Genomic DNA, 21,375 nt, shown 5'->3' with positions numbered 1-21,375 from the left:
CTCGCTGCCTTGAACTCCGCGGTGGGGCAGGAAGGATTTGAATGCTCCTTTGAGCTACGCTCAGTGTTTTTCTCTACGGTCAGTGATGGTCAGGGCAAAGGAAGCATTGTTTCTAAAGATTTGAGGTAATCAATATGTCTGCTGTCTTCTCTCCTCGTTATCCCACTTGGGATTCCTGGTTTTATTAGAGGGAGAAAAAGGAAAGCGTGCACTTCACTGTGCTCTGCTCTTCAAATCCTGTAGCAGCTGACTGTGTTTGTTTAGTACCGTGTCCCCTGTTCTACACTGACAGACGTTCATGGCTGCTCCGGCCAAAGCAATATACTGACAAACCGCTCGTATCTCCCCATCAACGCAGATATTTAGTTATTCGCTTCACCTCCATCCAACACCAATAAACACGTGCCAATATCTTGCCCCGCTTTTCTGTACTTTGTCTTTTTTTGGTCTTTAGTCCTTCTCGACCAACAATCCTCGCCTGGTGTCGGCTAAACAAAGATGTCAACATCACTCCTCATCCTGAGAGTAATTTACGACTTGATGACAGTTTTAAGGGAAGTGACAGAGTGAGAGTGCAGCTCAGCAACAGGTCACTCAACACCTATTAGTGTAATGCAAGGCTGGAAGAGTCCCGGTTCAAACACTGGACAATTCATCCACATTAACTCAGTCCAGACTCCACGGTCTACAACAATTTCATTACAATCGGCAGTTTTGTTTTGCAGTTATCTTCCCTTTTAGTGCATAATGATTAGCGCTTTCAATCGATTCCATATTTGAATTGAATGAATTACATGATAGGCTGATGAATTACTAAAATGTATAGCAATTAATCATATATATCAGAGGTTTGCAAACTAAAAGGCGGTGTCTGCTGCCAATGGAACATTTTTGGGATTAAATATTAACTTTAAATAGTATTATACAACAAAATTTAATTAAATTGAAGATGTTCTTCAGGTTAATGCATATACAGGTTATAACATTATTGGTATTTTTTCCAGATAAAATATTAATAATTTGATTTGGCTTTAGTACAATAGAAATATAAGAGTTATAGGGTTCAAAAGTATGGGGTTGATATTTTTCTCTCTATGTTGCATTTATTGCTTCAACAATACAGTAAAAACCATAATATTATGAAATATAAAAAAAAAATGTAATCTTGCGCATTGAGTATTCTGTATTTAGGATACCATGTCAAGTACTTCATCCATTCTGTTGCTCTTCATATAACTGTTTTTGAATGCACAAATGTGTTCTGGGTGAATAACACATTTTGTGGCATAAGTGAGGTTTGAGATGCATTGCTTATAGTTACAGCTTAGGATTCACTCACTGATGCAGAGTAGCAAAAATCTTGTTAAATTGTTCTGATGTTAATTTTTTATATTGTAGAATCACATACAAGTTAGGGAGTATGCTTGATTATATATGTTTTTTATGTGTTAAACTGAAACTCCTAATAATTTGTTATTTTGCCAGCTCCCATTCATATCCATTTGTGTGTATTTGAGTGTGTATCTCTGCATGGCTGATGGCATCTGACGTGGTTCTGTGTGAAACCGCGAACAGTCAGTGTTTTGGGAGTCTCTTGAATGTTTGAGATACGGAGGGCAGGTTTTTAGAGTGCGGGAGTCGGACAATGACACCACATGGCTTCTGTTCTAAGATGAATTCCACATGCGAGTCCTTATCTCTCAGCTCATGACCCTTTTTTTCCTTGGCTAAAATGAGGCCTTCCAAAGCAGCTTAAAAGCTTCTATTTGAAGCCGCTTTATAAGCAAATGACAGCCATTATCTGGTATCTGTACAGACTCTTCAGACTCTTGGAGTGTATATGTATGTGTTGAGCTTTAACAACGTCATTACGTTCACTGAACAGAAATATAAAAGATCAGTTAGTGGTTTTCTGGTTTTGACAACAGTGGTACAATTGTGCTTGCTAAATAAAACTTAAAGTGGTTATTTTGTCCATTATAAGTGAAATAAAACAACATTTTTAATAATATGCATTAGGGTAAACGTACCTATTAAGCTCACCAAAATCTACAGAGACATTTTTAGTGCACAAGATATTGGTTTCAGTACAAAAAGTTAAGTTAAAATAAAATATTAATCTCTCACACAAAAATATTACATTTTATTTTAAATGACAAAAGCATTTCAATTAAGATATACATCATTAAATTCAAAAAGTCTGGCTGTGCTTAATGGGTACATTTTTGTACCCGTTAAGCACACCCCCGTTCCCATTAAGCTTACATCATGTTTTAATAAAAATTGTTTATTTTAAGGAAAATTTTTAAAGAATAATTGTAAAAATATATTTTTTTGAAGGTACAAAGTCCATAACAAAAAAAACAGAACACTAGAATCAAGCAACAAGGCATTCAATTTGATCAGTTATATATTCATAGTGAAGTGTCATCTAAGCACATTGCAACATCTAGACTAGTCCACGTTCAGCTAAGTAACACATTCAAAAATCAAATAAAACAAACCAATAAAACATTTCTTTCATGGGGATGAACACAGAAACTAGCTCATGAAGAAGCCTCTTTTTAAACGGATGCAAACTTATCTATAGTCTCTTAAAGGAACACTCCACTTCTTTTGGAAATAGGCTCATTTTACAACTCCCCAAGAGTTAAACAGTTTTTACCGCTTTTGAATCCATTCAGCCGATCTCCGGGTCTGGCGGTAGCACTTTCAGCTTAGCTTAGCATAGATCATTGAATCGGATTAGACCGTTAGCATTTGGTCGTCAAAAAATCACCAAAGGAACTATACTCTTATTCCGGCGTAATAATCAAGGAACTTTGCTGCCGTACCATGGGTGCAGCAGGCGCAATGAGATTACGCAGCGCCTGAAAATAGTTCCCGGCTAGGTAACTAGTGATGATATAGCTGGGGACTACTTTCAGGTGTTGCGTAATATCAGTGCGCCTGCTGCACCCATGGTACGGCAGCAAAGTTCCTTGGTTATTACGCCGGAACGAGAGTATAGTTCCTAGCCATATCAGCCCAGAAAATTGCAACTTTTCATTTTCCGTCAGTCTTAGTACACGATGTAACTATAGAAGAGTCAAGTTTTAAATAGGAAAATTATCAAAACTCTTTGATAATTTTTGAGCGAGATGCTAACAGTCTAATCAGATTCAATTATGCTAAGCTAAGCTAAGCTAAAAGTGCTACCGCCAGACCCGGAGATCGGCTGAATGGATTAAAAAACGGTAAAACTCAACTGTTTAACTCTAGGGGACTTGTAAAATGAGCCTATTTCCAAAAAAAGTGGAGTGTTCCTTTAAGGCTGGAATACACTACACGATTTCTGCCCTGATTTTCCACAAATTTACAGTCTGGAAAAATGTATGCAAGTTGCCAAAGATCAGAGCCAGTCTGCAGATTTGAGTTGACAGAATCCATAGAAAATCGATTAACTTAATTTAACGTGATGACATCAGTTAATATTTAAAGTCTGTTTATGAAGTATTTACATAGATGTTCAATGTGGAAGAGCTTAAAGAGAGCACACTGAGCTTAATTGGAGCAGCAACAATTTTTAATAAATTTAATTTAATATTTATTAAAATGACAGGATTTTTGCTAAATAAATAGTCTAGGTTATGTATTACATTCATACATATTTTAATATGAACAACCATTATTAACAATATCTATGAAATTATACTTTCTTATTGATGTCACACTGAAGCTGTGATTTTCATAGTAGTCTACCCTTTAAGCTCACCTTAAAATAATATGAAATCTTAAAAAATTACAGCACTGTAAAACGACAGACCAGCAATAAACTGTCAATTTTTTTATATTATGGATGTAAAAGTACAAGCAAATAATGGCTGTGAAGTAATATGTTAGTATAGCACACAATCTTATACAGCTAGTCAGCTAACTGTGTTCTGTAACATCTGCGCTATGTTGCTAAAACTATCTTTTGGATCTAATGCAATTATTTCCCACATCCAAGTTCAAGGTTTTAATATGCAAAAGTTTGAACATTAATCTCTTAAATTTACAATAAGTAGTGAAATGTACCCAAAATAAAGGCTTAAACCTCTAAAAAAAATACACATTTAAGGGGCTCCTCTTTTGGTGAAAGTTTTCAGACAGCTTTCAAAATGGCCGCCAGACAGTGTAAACACATGGACAAACATATATCAGCGTGTAATGATCCGATCGACTTGATTATAGGAAGTATATAGTAACAAACACATCAGTTGGTTAAGACATCAAGTAGGATAATAAATCATTTTTTCTTTTTATAATCTGATCTCAAAAATGGAAGTGTGCTTAAAGGGTACGTGAGCTTTATAGGTACGTTTACCCTATTTGACTGCAAATTTAAAGACATTTTCTCATTAACATTTGTATACATAAACATATTGTAAGCTTCTTTCAGATTACACTTAAACATTTTAAAACACTAAGAAAATGGCAGTGAAATAAACCAAATAATGTGTGTGATTTATGTTTATTGTTTATAAGCCCAGTATTTTGTTCGTGGATGTACAATTTTTGTTCAAAACTCTTGAGCGATTTAATTTATATGCAGGAAATTTTGTCTTGATGATTTACATCCCAACTGTGTCTCTTTTCTGGTCTGTAATGTGACTTTAATTTTCCTGTTTTACTCCTGATACTAATCACCAAAAACATACTTTCTTTCTTTCTTTCTTTCTTTCTTTCTTTCTTTCTTTTTTTCTTTCTTTCTTTCTTTCTCACTCTATATTCTTATTCTCATTTGTGACACTTTTTTTTGTAGCAAATCCAAGCCACCTCCCCAGATCTCTCCCAGTAAGTCTAGCGGTGGGGAGTTCTGCGTGGCTGCAGTCTTCGCCTCCTCCCGCTCTTGGTTCATCACCAACCCCAACATGAAGAGAGAGAAAGGTCTGACATAGCTTACAAACTTCAGTGCATGAGCATCTTGTTTTGAGCTTTATTTAGACATCATTTTTAAGCTTTAGCCGGTTTGAATATTGATGAAATTTGTTTTTATTAGTTATATATATATATATATATATATATATATATATATATATATATATATATATATATATATATACATATACACACTCACCTAAAGGATTATTAGGAACACCTGTTCAATTTCTCATTAATGCAATTATCTAATCAACCAATCACATGGCAGTTGCTTCAATGCATTTAGGGGTGTGGTCCTGGTCAAGACAATCTCCTGAACTCCAAACTGAATGTCAGAATGGGAAAGAAAGGTGATTTAAGCAATTTTGAGCGTGGCATGGTTGTTGGTGCCAGACGGGCCGGTCTGAGTATTTCACAATCTGCTCAGTTACTGGGATTTTCACGCACAACCATTTCTAGGGTTTACAAAGAATGGTGTGAAAAGGGAAAAACATCCAGTATGCGGCAGTCCTGTGGGCGAAAATGCCTTGTTGATGATGGAGGTCAGAGGAGAATGGGCCGACTGATTCAAGCTGATAGAAGAGCAACTTTGACTGTAATAACCACTCGTTACAACCGAGGTATGCAGCAAAGCATTTGTGAAGCCACAACACGCACAACCTTGAGGCGGATGGGCTACAACAGCAGAAGACCCCACCGGGTACCACTCATCTCCACTACAAATAGGAAAAAGAGGCTACAATTTGCACGAGCTCACCAAAATTGGATGGTTGAAGACTGGAAAAATGTTGCCTGGTCTGATGAGTCTCGATTTCTGTTGAGACATTCAGATGGTAGAGTCAGAATTTGGCGTAAACAGAATGAGAACATGGATCCATCATGCCTTGTTACCACTGTGCAGGCTGGTGGTGGTGGTGTAATGGTGTGGGGGATGTTTTCTTGGCACACTTTAGGCCCCTTAGTGCCAATTGGGCATCGTTTAAATGCCACGGCCTACCTGAGCATTGTTTCTGACCATGTCCATCCCTTTATGACCACCATGTACCCATCCTCTGATGGCTACTTCCAGCAGGATAATGCACCATGTCACAAAGCTTGAATCATTTCAAATTGGTTTCTTGAACATGACAATGAGTTCACTGTACTAAAATGGCCCCCACAGTCACCAGATCTCAACCCAATAGAGCATCTTTGGGATGTGGTGGAACGGGAGCTTCGTGCCCTGGATGTGCATCCCACAAATCTCCATCAACTGCAAGATGCTATCCTATCAATATGGGCCAACATTTCTAAAGAATGCTTTCAGCACCTTGTTGAATCAATGCCACGTAGAATTAAGGCAGTTCTGAAGGCGAAAGGGGGTCAAACACAGTATTAGTATGGTGTTCCTAATAATCCTTTAGGTGAGTGTATGTGTATATATGTGTATATATATGTGTGCATGTGTGTGTAATATATATAAACATCATAACATACCGTCTCATATTAATCTTTTAATCATATTTGCAAATGTCTTGACTCCACAGCCAACAGAGCAATTTTGTCTTTACTGTTCCAATACTTTTGGAGGGCACTGTGTGTGTGTGTGTGTGTGTGTGTGTGTATATATATTAACAAATAATGAATAGAATATAAAAATATAATAACTAAAATATAAGAAAATATAATAAATACTAATATATATATATATATATATATATATATATATATATATATATATATATATATATATTAGTATTTATTATATTTTCTTATATTTTAGTTATTATATTTTTATATTCTATTCATTATTTGTTAATAGCTCTGGCATCTCCTTTTTGTTTATTTCTTTGATCCATTAAGTGGTACCAGATGGAAATGGAACTGCAAAATTTGTTCCACAAAATCCACCAAAATATTCTGAGGTCATGTTAGAAGCCAACATTTTGAATAACTTGTTCTTGACTTTTCTTCCCTCTTAGATCAGTCTCGGCAGGCTGTCGTTGAATCACTGTACATCCTGAGTTGCTACGGAAATCTGGTGGAGCATATGCTGGAACCTCGTCCAATCAGCACGGTGCAAAAGATAGGCGACGACACGCCTCTGGAGCTGAACACCTGTCCGAGAGCCTGTTGGAATCTAGCCAGGTGTTGCCCCGGGGCTCTCAGTACCACCCCTATTTACCTGCTTTTACACTTCACCTTCAGTCTGACAGAAGCACCTGACACGACCCACTGCAGTCATATCATTTACATAAAACAGCTTATATGGCGCCTTAATGAGGGCAAGCAAATGATTAACGTCACGGCTTGTCACTGTCCCAGACACTGAGCTCAGTCATAATGCAGTAAAACTTGTGACCGAGCGAAGAAAATGGAAACAGGCAGGGGTTGCTCTCAGAATGGCTTTCTGATCTGATTGTACATGTTAAATGATTGTATGTACTGAGCTGTATAGCTTGTGTGGCCCACATGAGATGGGAGAAATGGAAGGTCCGTCGGGCTGCGGAGAGTTTTAAGTCTATTATAGCTCAGCTGGAGACTGTTATATTTATCCGGCCCTTTGATATGTGCTTCCTAAATTGATTTCTGTGTTTGTTTTGAGTAGGACACCGCAGTGGAATGAGCTACAACCACCTTTCAACAGCAACCACCCCTTGGTGCTGGCCTCAGACTTTGTGCAGTACTATCAATACCTCCTGGCTGGATGTAAGTATGCCTGTCTCACTGGAGATGTTTGTTTTTAACCCTTATTGATACACCACTGCTCAAGAAACATGAACAGTAAACTCAGTCTCTCTTGTCTGCATGTTCTTGAATGGTCGCAGAGATAAGCCCGTTCCGTGTGACGGAGCAGTTGGTGAAGTGCTTTTCTTTCTCCAGTGGTGTTGTGAATCAGGGCTTTGTCACTCGCTAGTATATCCGTGCCCTGAAACTCATCGTAGCGCCAAATTAACCCAGCGTTCAGATTAAACCAATTAGTGTGGTTTTAAACTCATGTAATTTAATAACAAGTGCATAGAGAACACGAGCACTTTGGGTTGACGTATGGAAGGCAAGAGAATGCAACTTGAGGGCAGAAGGCTCACGGATGACCACACATCTAATATATCTTGAATAAGTGAGCATTGTTGCGTTAGATGGATAATCATAAACATTAATGAGTAATTAGCTGTCTGGGTCCTTCAGGCCAGGCTTCACATTTCTTCTCTGCCACTAAAGCCCAAGTGCTCTAGGCCTAACGGGTAGAATATTCTCTGGAAGTCGGTCTAATCACCATGCATGTGTCAGAGTGATGAAATAGCCGTGCGTGAGCGGTCATGGCAGCGGCTCGCTGTGGATGTGGTCCACCAGGGGGCAAAGAAAGGCATAATGAGCTTGTTCAGTGCATTAACGTTAATGTCTAATTAAAATAAGCCAGAGATCCTTGCACCGTGTACTTCTGTTACAGCTGAACCTCACCAACTTGATACTCAGAAGAGCATGTGCATGATGCATGTGGCCGTGTTTGACTTGTGCCCCCGGCCCTCAGTGTGCTGGGCAGCCCACACCGTGCCACCTTTGATTGCTTGCTGCATTGTGTCGCACTATGAGCAGCAACCACTGACATATCCAGTGTGTGTGGATTTTGGTTTTCAAGTATTCTCATATAAATGTGTGTGTGTGTGTGTGTTTGTGTATACATTTTTTTTATTTTAGTCAATTCCACTCTAAAATGCCATCTAATTTTAGATGAAAATAGCATTGGCATCTAATTTAGTACATGAAAATAGCATTTTAGTTCAAAAGTGCAAAATTTAACCAAATATTCATAAATTTCATATATTAATTTTAACATGTATTAACAAGACATTATTGACTATGTTTGGGTTATTTAAAAGCTATTTCTAGATTTGTTTAATAACTTGCAATGTTATTGTATTAATTTAAATAATTATGACGCTCTTTTTTTCTTTTACACATTTTCACATCTGATTACAGAAATCACGTTAGGCTGTGAAAATTAATATGCATTGTCAATCCTTTTGATCTTTTATTTTAAAAAAAATCTTTCATTGGATAATAAGAATTTAAAATGGGGGGCAATATCATTATGAAATGTTTTTCTCTAATACACGTTGGACACAATTATTGGCACCCCTAGAAATTCTTATGAGGAAAATATCTCTGAAGTATATTTCCATTCATATTCACAATTTTGAGCACTCCAGGGTCATTATGAAAATGAAATTATCCAGCCATGGCTTCCTGTTTCACAGAAATATAAATAGGAGGGAAAACAAAGCCCAAATTCCCTTAATCATCCATCACAATGAGAAAAACCAAAGAATATATTTCTGATGTGCAGCAAAAGAAAGTTGAGCTTCACAAATTAGTGAAGTGGCTTTTAGAAAGGAGCTAGAGTAGTGAAAATTCCCATTTCCACCATCAGGGCAATAATTAAGAATTTCCAATCAACAGAAAATGTTAAGAAACTGCCTGGAAGAGGACATGTGTCTATATCGTCCTAATGCATGGTGAGAAGGAGAGTTTGAGTGGCTAAAGACTCTCCACGGGCCACAGCTGGAGAATTGCAGAAGATAGTTGAGTCTCGGGGTCAGAAAACCTTTAAAAAAAATTGTCAAACAGCACCTACATCGCCACGTTCTTTGGGAGGGTTTCAATAAAAATTCTCCTAGCTCATCCAAAAGCAAACTCCAGCATATTCAGTTGTCAGACACGACTGTAACTTCAAATGGGACTGGCTTCTATGGTCAGATGAAACAAAAAAATTAGCTTTTTAGCAGCAAACACTCAAGATGGGTTTGGTGAACACAGGTATAAAAAGTACCCATGTGTACAATGAAATATACTGCTGTATTTTTGATGTTGTGGGCCTATATTTCTGCTGGAGGTCCTGGACATCTTTAGACACATGGCATCATGGATTCTATCAAATACAAAAAAATAAGTGACTGACTCTGTTAGAAATCTTTTAATGGGCCATGTTTGGATCTTCCAACCGTACAATAATCCAAACACAAACCTTAAAAACAACACAAAAATGGGTCACTGAGCACTAAACCAAGCTTCTGCTATGGCCATTCCAGTCCTCTGACCTGAACCCTGTAGAAAATGAGTGAGGTGAACTGAAGAGAAGAAGCACCATCATGGAGCTGTGAATCTAAAGGGTCTGGAGTGATTCTGGGTGAAGGAATGGTCTCTGATCTCTTGTCATGTGTTCTCTAAACTCATCAGGCATTATAGGAGAAAATTTAGAGCTGTTAAACTGGCAAATGGAGGTTTCAAAAAGTATTGAAAAAAGGGTGCCGTTAATTGTGGCCAATGTGTATTAGAGAAAAACATTTATTTCATAATGATATTTCCCCCCATTTAAAATTCTTATTATCCAATGAAAGGTTAGATTTTTGTGAATTTTCTAAATAAAAGATCAAAAGGATTAACAATGCAGATTAATTTTCACAGCCTTCTTTGATCATATTTACCAAGGGTGCCGATAGTTTTGGCCATGACTGTACATATAAATACATATTACATACATACATATATGCATATTGAAATATTTATCAGAATGATGCACTTTTTTTCTTCTTGTCTTCATTAACGTTGATAAAATCAAGAAAGCTTTTATTACCAAATGTTTCTATGAATACATTTACTTGATTGATCACTGAGGTCTTCTTAGCAGGAAGTGATGCAAGCATAAAGTAGCCTTAGCTGGCCGTTAATGTTTTCAGGCTGTCTTTTTTTTTTTTTTGTAATTACTTTGTAAAAGGCCACTCTGAAAGGGGAGAATACAAAGAAAGATGGCGGAAGAGAGCTGGAGATAGCAGAGGTGCATCAATAGCGGACCGTTCCCAGGCTCAGCAGTCTCAGAAAGGGGCGGATTGCGTGCCTTTACCCTCAAACTATGAGGACTCGCAGCGAGCAGGGCTTTGTGATGGACAGCTCTAGTCTTGCTTCTAGATTGGATGACCTAGCTGATTAAAAATGCAGCATGTGGATGGTAGGGTCAGAGGAGCTGGTGCCTGCACGACTGGTGATAAAAGCAACCATGGCGCCACTTCTTGGTCACTATCTCCACCTGTCCATCTGCCCAGCCTTTGGCAGCACTCGGGAAGGGGAGCATTACCCAGCCACTGCTGATGATACCCAGATGATGGGTAGATAGCAAGGACACGCTGGCCCAACGTAGCTCCTTCGGTCCAACTGAACGCGCTCAGGGAATCCTCAGCTTGCGACATTAGCTGTCGTTGAGCAGAGAGAGTGGCGGCTGTGTGTCTGAGAGCTCTCTAATGAATGAGCCCAGATTTCTTAAGGAAAGGTGCGAGGGTTTCGTTCCTAGCTGCAGGACGGTGCAGCTATCATCTATCATGCTGCATTTATTTAGCAAAATCTTTAATTGTATTTTTGGGACGCAGTGAGCAGAATACACCCAAATGCCTCTGGGATCGTATAGCTATCTTCCGAGTATACAAAATAATTACGTTACTAAAATTTGTCTGTATTCTTTATTTCTGTATTCTGTATTTCTGTATTCTTAAGTGACAGAGTAGAAAAAAAATAACGATAGTAATAGCAGAAACATCTGATGCAAGGGTTTATAAGCAAGAGTCCACAATTCTTCTTGCACCTTATTTACTTATATATATATATATATATATATATATATATAGTGAAGTGAACTGACATACATATAGAAAGTGGCCTTATACAGTTTTCATTTTTACCATGGACTAACCAATAAAAAATGCATTTAAATAAACAGTTACATTTTTATGTAAAAATTTAGATGTTCACATTTTTATTTACATATTGACTACTATATAAATATGTATGTGTACATTAAATCATAAATTATATAATTTTAAATATACAGATTTGATTGGTTTCAGAAGAAATAATAAAATGGATGAATGCGTTAATTAATTGACTTTATTTAATTATATATATTTATTTATGGTAATATTGGGGAAAATAACAGAAGTGCCACAATTCTTCACACACCCTTGTTGATGATTTTTATGTGCATTAAAAGGGGCCATAGATATCATGTATTGAAGTTAAAATATTTATGAATGAATTAATTGCAAAATATATACATAGCTAAATATCTAAATAATACATTCACATATTTTCTTTCACATTTTCACTTTTTTATACAATTACAGAAAAAAATACACAAACATTGTTATGTTGTTATTAGTAACATTATTAATATACTGATATATTTGTTTGTGTGTTAAATCAAGTCATTTAAAATAAGTCTTCATTTTTTCGATGTAGTGTGGAGGAAAATATCTACAGTAAAAGCAACAACATGAACACAACACAGTCTGGCTTCTGTTTCCAGGTGTCAATGCGTACACCGTTATGCACCTGAACAAACATTATTTAACTGAAAGCTCGTTTGTACATGGTTTGTGTGTTGGTGGCCAAAGCAAATTTGTTACCAGGCTGTGACTGTGATACTGTGGGTTTATGCGGTCAGGGCCTGTTTCCTGTCCTTATTCTGTTGCTCACACTCGGTAACTCTCAACAGATAAACTGCTCTTAACAGTCCAGGAGCCCTCGACCTCTTCTTACGCCCGGCCATTATGAACTCACTGTAACCTGATCTACAGAGCCAGCTACTGTTCTTACGCTTCAATTATTTATTAGTCAACACTTATTGTCCCCCTGGGCTTTCGAAAGAGGGGAGGAGGAAGGCCAGAGCTTGATTGTGTTTAAGAGGTAACTTGGTCTGGCTCTGATCTGACCCATCAGAGGTCGGTAAGTCACTCTACGATTTATGTCCGCATAATGCAGCTTGCTGGGATAGCGGAGGCCGTGCTCTGGCAGCAGCTAGTGTTACTGTGATTGAGTGGGATGGATAGCGAACAGATTTCCCCTTCGAGTGGAAGTGTCGGTGTATCTGTTACTCACACAGTAGTGACTGCGCCATGAACCTGGCAGGAACCACCTCATCAAGTGTGTCTGAACACCTGGTGTGTGAGCACTTATGTCTGCGAGACAGATAGAGAGAAGAAGAGGCAACGAGAGCGACGGGCTCCTTGTGTCCTCCAGATGAGGGCTTGACATCTTTATAATTCACTGCTGTATTATGTACATTGGTAACAAAGGCATGTGTTTGCCTGGAGGTGGGAAGGGAAACTACTGATTGTGCACATTAGTCTGAATACTTGGCGCCTGCTTAGCGAAGCCTCCAAGTGCTCCATCTGTCACTGGCTGTGCTGTCTTTGCTGCTGACAGCTCTGCTCTCTTTTATCTGTTCTGCTGTTGCTCACATACCAAAACATACTGTGAACATTTTTGCAGGCTTTCCTCGGCCCAGAAATGTTAATTACTAAGTGGGTGTTTTATTGATGCTTTAATGCAAAGTGAGATACCCTGCACTTCTTACAGTCATCATAGAACAACCTGAAGATTGTATAATTTACTGTTTACACTTCATTGTTAGCAAGGTGACCCATTATATAATATTATATTGTATTATGCTGTTTTATATTGTATTATGCTGTTTTATATTCTTGAAAAGTCTTGAAAAATATATATATTTTTAATGTTAATTAATGTATATATAAATAAATATGACAGACACATAGACATTTACTTATTTCTTTTTAGTACATAACTAATCTAAAATATATTTGTAGTACATAACTAATTATTATTTTTTCTCTCTTTCCAGTGGCTCCTCCTGGGAGCCCTGGCCCCATTACCCGGCATGAGTCTTATGACAGTCTGGCATCTGATCACAGTGGCCAGGAGGATGAAGAATGGCTCTCACAGGTGAGTGTTAATGCATCAGAATTGTTGCTGGTATAAGTCATAAATTATTTCTTACCCCATTGTTAGCTGTGTTCACCCATCATGGATCCTTTCCCCCCCCCACCTTTTGTCATCCAAAATATTATGCATGATTGCCTGATTTAGGCATTTTATTTGACTTATTCATTAATCATTTATCTTAAACTCATTGAGTTTGTTATAGCTATTTTTTTTATGTGATCTCGTAATTTTATTAGTTGTTTTTCATCTTTCATGTCTAATATTTATATTTTATTTAGGGCTGTCAAAGTTAACATGTTAATAACGTGTTAACACAAATTCATTTTAATGGCATTCATTTTATTAACACGCGATTAACTGCAAATTTTCTGTTTGACCCGTGGCCTAGCCCTTAGTTGGAGAAATGGAGATGCACAATGTTGCCAATTTAGCGACTTTGCAGACCCCTTTAGCAACGTTTTTCCCCCCTCTTCAAAAAAAGCGCCTAGCGACAAATCTTTAGGGTTTGCTCAAAGCTTATTTAGTTTCTGAGACTCACTCGTACAGCTAATTTAAAACTAATTTAAGGTACATTTAGAACAAATAAAAATGCGCGATTAAGTTGCGATTAATCACGAGTTAACTCATGACAATCATGCGATTTTAAATATTTTAATCGATTGACTGCCCTAATTTGATTTTTTTCAACTTTATTTCAACAAACAGTTTAATAGTTTTAACATTACAAAAACTCTATCTATCTATTTATTCATCCAAACATGTACAGTGGGATGTCTTAGAACACTAGTAAAAATTGTTCTTGTTTGCAATTTAATATGCTTATTTTAAATTACAAATGGTATTATCAACATAACCATTTTAATCAAAAGTTTTAATCGGAATAAAATAATATAAATTTAAAAATGTTCTAGTATTCTGCTTAATAAAAACAGCACTTGAGTGCAGAAGTAGTCAGAATATAAAATATTTCATAAATATTTATTTCACATCATTAAATATCTCAGTTTAAATTTTTCAAAATCTCAAAACTTTTATTTCCCAATTTAAATTAGGTTCATAATCCCTCTGGCCTCATTGACACAGATGTGACAGGAAGAGGACATAAGAGTTGACCCCACGCCATGCTCTTTCAGAAAAGATGGAGAAATGAAGAGGAGAGAGGGATGCTGGCTGGATGGATGGTTGTCCACTCCACTTCTCCCTCTCTCTTGCTTCATGATGTTAGTGTCTTTCTGTGCCATGTTAATGCGGTCCACCGGGGAGGAAGGGTGGCGTCTGTCTAATTCCCCTTTCCTTCCCCAGATTTGATACTGCTGGTCAAAAACAGACACTTGCCCACACGGTGTGTCTGTGTGTGTGTTTCTTTGTGCATATTTGAAAAGTTGGTGTCACAACATCCCCAGTTTAAGACTACATATATGGTATTATATAAAGTAATTTTTTTTTTTTTATTGAATATTATTATAAATTTGATATGATATTATGTGTTTCAGCTATTATAAAGTGTTTTTCTGTTAAGTTTCATGCATGATAAGTGATAAGACAACAAAACAGAACATCACAAATTAATTTATCACTTAACATTTATCTATATTTACATATAAATTTTAATAGTCATAAGAAATTTAGGAATGCAGATAAAATGTAATCTAATATTTTAAGAAAAATTACTATTATTATTTTCTTAAAATGCTATATATACTGTACATGTACACGGACCCCCAGTAATAATATAAAATAGTTTGTAATTTTAATAATAATAAAAAAGCGCATAAAATGAATATATACTTTAGGAACATTTATTATTATTATTATTATGATTTCATGAAATCATATGTATCTACCAGTTGAAAACATTTGTTCTAATAAGAAACATTGTGCATTGCAAATTGTGATTGTTGTAACTGTTGATGTTGTGTGAGTGGAGAAAATAATAATAATAATAATAATCATAATAAAAAAAAGTTAAAATACGACAACAACAAAAAACACAAACCCAGTGCATAGAATAAAGTCCTCTTTGATACTCCTGACTATTGCACACTCAAAAATATATCGCAAAAGCTGTTTAAGTGCTCATCTCTGTTGGTGTTGTACTTTACAGGTGGAGATTGTAACCCACACCGGCCCTCACAGGAGACTCTGGATGGGCCCTCAGTTTCAGTTCAAGACCATCCATCCTTCGGGTCAGACCACTGTTATCTCCTCCAGCTCCTCTGTACTGCAGTCACAGGGGCCCAGCGACACCCAGCAGCCTCTCCTTGATTTCGACACAGACGACCTGGACCTGCACAGCCTCAGGTGCCGACACTAAACACACATTCACACACAAAGCTGCTCACATTACCAGCTTCCATCATCAACACCCAATTCACAATGTGACAGCATAGACTCATGTTACTAACCACAGAAATCCACTAAATACACATATTGACCAACTGTAGCCAGCACTTGCACTGTATGGACACTGCTATCGCTCCATCTATCATTCGTTTCATCATCTGTCTGTCTGTCTGTCTGTCTATCTATCCGTCTGTCAGTCTGTCAGTTGTCTCTGTTCTATCATTTTATCTTTCTCTAATTTAAAAATTTGGTGGCGTTTTTACAGCAAATATTGAGAAATGTTTAATTAATATTTCAATTCTGTATTAATTAATCAGCATACCATGTCATTAAATGGATTAAAGTTAAGAGATTTACAGACCTTCTTAATTCACACTTCACATTGCTAACTGTCGTCACTCATGCTAGCTAATGCTAGTTTAATGTTCATTAATCTTCATTTGATCCTCTAACTCTAGCACTCTGTATTTTAATTCTATTTTATATCTATTTGTTTTCTTTTTCTTTTTGATTTAAACCACACTTGACCCTCTAACACTTGCACTCTCTATTCTTTTTCTATTCTGTATACTTATTTTCTTTTTATTTATTGTAAAATATGACCCTCTAACTCTAGCATTCTCTATGCTTTTTCTATTCTTTTGACTTTTGTTTTTATTTAAAAATACCCACTAACACTAGCATTACCTATTCATTTTCTATTTTATCTACTTGTTTTCTTTTTATTTATTTATTATAATAAAAACCCTTGCTATATGTACTGCGCTAGGCTAACTGAGACTTGTCACAGCACTTAAAGGGGTCATATGATGCAATTTTGAAGGTTTCCTTTCTCTTTGTAGTGTTACAAGCTGTTTGTGCATAAGACAAGATCCCTGAAGTTGCAAAGACTAAAGTCTCAAAACCAAAAAAATATTCTTTATAAAAGTTAAGACTTGTCCACACCCCCCTAAAATGCCTCATTCAAACACGCCCCCACGTCTACGTCAAGATGTGGGGAGATTTTCATAACACCGCCCAAATGTATACGCAAAGAAAGAGGGCGTTATTTTTATTCTGGCCGTAGTATTGTTGCTGCCGCAGGCGCCATGTCGTGGTGACGCTGTGAAACTACTTTGTTTGGGCTTCCAAAAGAGGGCACAACTAGAAATCAGTGGTTAAGTTGTATTTACAACACTGTTCCAGAGCAGTACAATGCAAATATTCGAGTGTGTGCAGTACATTTTACGGAGGACTATTTCCTGAACCTGGCAGGAGAGTAGCCTACAATGCTGGTTTGCACAAAGGCTGTTTCTATAAAGTGGGGCAATTCCAACTTTGCAAGGACAGTCTGACTCTTCTGACTCACAGCCTGTAAGTACATTTCTGCTACTGACGATTCAAACGCGAGTTTTGAGCTGTGTAGAGTAGCTCTTGTTGTTTGTCGTTTCTCCAATCACAAAAAGGTGGTGATGGCGCAGTGGATAAGACACATGCCTTTGGTGTGAGAGACCCGGGTTCGAATCCACTGTAAGACACCAATGTGTCCCTGAGCAAGACACTTAACCCCTAGTTGCTCCAGAGGCGTGCGACCTCTGACATATATAGCAATTGTAAGTCGCTTTGGATAAAAGCGTCAGCTAAATGAATAAATGTAAATGTAATAAATGTAAATGCAGACATGGTAATGTTTATGCGGCGCGACGCGTAAAAACACAGTATAAGTCATTATAATCAGTAATTATGTCCCCACTGGATGCAACAAACATTTCCGTCTCACGCTTGAAGTATGGCCAATCACAACGCACTGGATAGCTGGCCAATCAGAGCACGCCTCGCTTATCAGAACGATGAGCTTTGTAAAAATCGACGCATTTCAGAAAGGCAGGGCATAAAGGAGTAACAATAATGTACAGTATGTGAAAAAGAATGTGTTTTTTTAACTTTAAACCACACAAACACATTGCAGTACACCAAATATTGTTCTTTTTAGCAGCGTATGACCCCTTTAAATATTATTGCTCTTTTGTTGGTTTTGATTGCTTCTATTGTCTGCATTTGTACAGGATGTTGCTTTGGATAGAAGTGAATGTAAATGTAATGAGTAGGAGTCTAAAGGTCATTGCACACTAAGTCCGAAATTTTCGCATGTTAAAAAATAAATACGACCTCACGTTGTGTCAATCACATTTACACACTGCCTCCGAATCCTTCGTCTGTCAAAAAAAAAATTGGATCAGGTTCGACTTTCTACGTTTTCACATCCACAGCAAGAGTTTTGATAGGAAAGGATGACGAATACGAAAAAAACACACAAAAAAAACGCATACGAAAATTTCGGACTCAGTGTGCAATGACCTTAACTCACAATTTTTGGATATCTCTTGTCCTTATGTTGCAGGATCCAGCCGGTGCGTTCAGAACCCGTTAGCATGCCTGGTTCCTCTCGCCTGGTGGCTGACCGTAGAGGCCAGTCGACAGTCATAGATACCGGCTCAGGTAAGACCGCTGGCTGCTCTTATGGTTTTTCCCACAGGATCCAAAGCATTTGGACTACAAACAACAGTTATCAGTATGATGAATCTGCATGAATCCTGTCTAACTTGACTCAACTTTCTTTGCTGAGCATTGGAACACTTTAAACTTCATGGTATGTTACACAGAAACCGTAACAACCCTGCTGAAAAACTATCAGCAGTCTACATTTGGTAAATAGGCTTATTGTGACCTTTGCGTTAGATTTAGATGGATGTTGTTTAAAGGGATTTTGATTGCTCTTTTTTTTTTCCATTCCTCCAGTTGTCATGTTAAGATAATCCAGTTTTAAAAGATTTCTCTCCATTTTGAGCCTGCATATATGTAGTTATACAGTCTAAACAAAACAAGAGAGAAAATCAATTTCAGGGAGTCAAAGTACACTGCACTGTTTGCTCTTTTACAGTCGCAAAGTGATATTTTGCTGTGTATGCTCACACATACATGTGTACAGCAGAGTCTTTCATGTTTCATTGAAATCAAAGCACCGCATTTGCAACGCTCTGAAATGTGGTTTGTCAGTAGAAGGTAGGCCGTGTTGACTGTTGTGATGTTTAGTGCTTGGCCTGTAGACACACATTAGCTGCATGGCACTGTCAGGAGTTTTCATCTTTTTGATTGCACTGACTCTCTGCGGTGTCTTCAGACGTACCTGCTGTTCCTTTGCATCTAGTGACTTCCTGTCAAGAAAACAGTCTCGTCATAATTTCACGTCGCCCCTCCTTTAAACCCTCACCTCTAAAAGAAAGAAAGTAACCATCTTTATCACACAGCTCCCCTCCCTCTCTTTCCCTCTTCTCCGGCCTGTCTGGAGGAGAGCTGCCGGAGTCTTCTTTATGGGCCGATGCTTATCAGTCTGTGTGTGATTGCTCAGCTCTCAGGGCTTCAAGCAGTGTGGCGCCGCCTCTTATCAGTGCTCATCGCTTTGTCTTTGTGCCTTCAAAAGACCGCACAGCCCTGTTTATCCCGCAGAGCACAGACGAACCTCCTCTACCGCGATTTCTCTCTCTAGTCCAGGTTGTCCTGGAGTATCTGATGCTGTCCTGTAGGACAGCGTCTCTGTCTTGTTTTCTGTTTAGGACCGGATTAGACTGTCTTCCCCATTTGCCCAGTTTTATGTCTGCTTGCATTGATGTGCGTTCTTTTCCAATACCTAGTGAGCCTAAGTAGACACCAAGTAGGCATTTTTAAGGCAAATTAATTGCCTTAAGGTCAGCATTTATGTGTATGGTTATTTCAGATGCCCAAGGCATCTGATTTTTTTTTTTCCTCCAGAACTTACTGTGTTGACAAATATAGAATAAAATAAAATAATTAAGAATTAAAATATTTATTATATTAAAATATATAAAAATATATTTTTATTTTATTTTATATTTATAATAAAACAAAATGCGTATTTTATATATATTTATATTATATATTATAAAATGCATAACTAACCGACTAAAGGGTGTTTGGGTGTTTTCTCCAGAACTTCATTGGTTGACACATTTGTAGAATAAAATTAAATAAAATGTATTAATTAAAATATTTGTATTCTATTTTTATTATTAGAACTTTTGTCTCAAATAAACAAAATTGTCAACATTTTTTTATTTATAATTTTTACTTCTTGCAACACAGCACATACAATTTGCATGCAGTGTATACTTTTTTCTTCTTATAAGAAGTTATTTTTAGCATTTTAATTTAATTACAAATAAAATCATATATATATATAAGACATTTTGTTTTTACTGTTGGCCACATTCTAAGTCAGCATTATCCTTTGTGGAGAAGTCAATCCCAGAATGCATTGCGACAGTCATGGCTGTGGGCAAATGTTGATTCGCATAAACATTTTAATTTCATTAGATACTTTCATTAATTTTCATTAGATACTGAAAGATGTGAATGAAAAATATTGTAAATGTAATGATTAAATGATTTTGCGCCAAATTTTTCAATGTTCTATATTTGTGTGTGCTTAAAGTTTTATATGACCACATATAGACAGCAAGGCAGCCCACTAGGTTTTACAACAGATCTGTGGTCTTTACACTGTAGAGTAAGTGCTTCAGTAAGATCACATGAGGATATCAGAGCCACCTGGCCGTTATATATCAATACTGTGCTGTGTGTGTTTATGTGGTGTCCTTTGTGTTATATACCACCCCTAAGGGAGCTGGCTCCATGTGGCCATTTCTGCCGGATGTGTGTGCTGACACTAAACCCATCACAAGCAGCGCCCGTCTGCTTGACACAGCGTATCGGGAGAAAGAAAGAATCACGCAGCCACTGTCTCAGCTTCCCAAAATCAATCGGACATGCAGCCAGCATTATCAATACTCCTATCTGGTCCCTGGAGCGTCACGCTGGCCCTGCTAGACTACACAGCACATTGTGCGAGAGAAGACAGGAGGCTCTTTATCTATTTGATGCATAAAGCGAGCAAGAACACAAGTCTCTTTTGATTGTATTTTGTTATGACTCAGTAGCAGAAACACCCCGTCATTTGTTTGACGAGAGCTCTTTTCCTTCCTGGCCCGGCTGTTATGTGTGTGGCGTGGCGGGGTGGCAGGGGCCTGTCGGAAATCGGGAGATGAGCGGGCGACAGTGCACGAAAGATGCAGGCATGTTGTGAGTTTGCTATCACGTTCTGGAAGAAGCTTGACTGATAGCTGCAAGTGTGTCTTGCTTTGTGTTGGGGGCGATTGACGTGTGTTTTTGTTTGTGCTCATCTGTTTGAATCTGTATTGTTGTTATGGTGGGGTATGGATTTAAAAACTGAAAACTGAAGCTACTCACTGTATGCCTCAGATGCCTTTTTTCATAAAACACAGAAGAAAATAGAATAGA

General features: G+C 37.5%; 1 protein-coding gene across 3 annotated transcripts in view; it reads left to right on the top strand.

The window, feature by feature from the left end:
• Positions 1–21,375, top strand: part of LOC306853973 (BCAS3 microtubule associated cell migration factor) — a 252,960-nt gene that overhangs the window by 85,963 nt on the left and 145,622 nt on the right. For all 3 annotated transcript variants that reach the window (XM_079391712.1, XM_079391713.1, XM_079391714.1), the window contains exons 17-22: positions 4,787–4,911; positions 6,867–7,032; positions 7,493–7,593; positions 13,577–13,677; positions 15,782–15,978; positions 18,401–18,498. In XM_079391712.1, the coding sequence (XP_079247838.1) occupies positions 4,787–4,911; positions 6,867–7,032; positions 7,493–7,593; positions 13,577–13,677; positions 15,782–15,978; positions 18,401–18,498 (788 nt within the window). The remainder of the gene's footprint in view (positions 1–4,786; positions 4,912–6,866; positions 7,033–7,492; positions 7,594–13,576; positions 13,678–15,781; positions 15,979–18,400; positions 18,499–21,375) is intronic.

The sequence above is a fragment of the Barbus barbus genome (genome assembly GCF_936440315.1).
Source record: "Barbus barbus genome assembly, chromosome: 34".
NCBI classification, from domain to species: Eukaryota; Metazoa; Chordata; class Actinopteri; order Cypriniformes; family Cyprinidae; genus Barbus; species Barbus barbus.
This window is presented reverse-complemented; position numbering and strand designations above follow the sequence as displayed.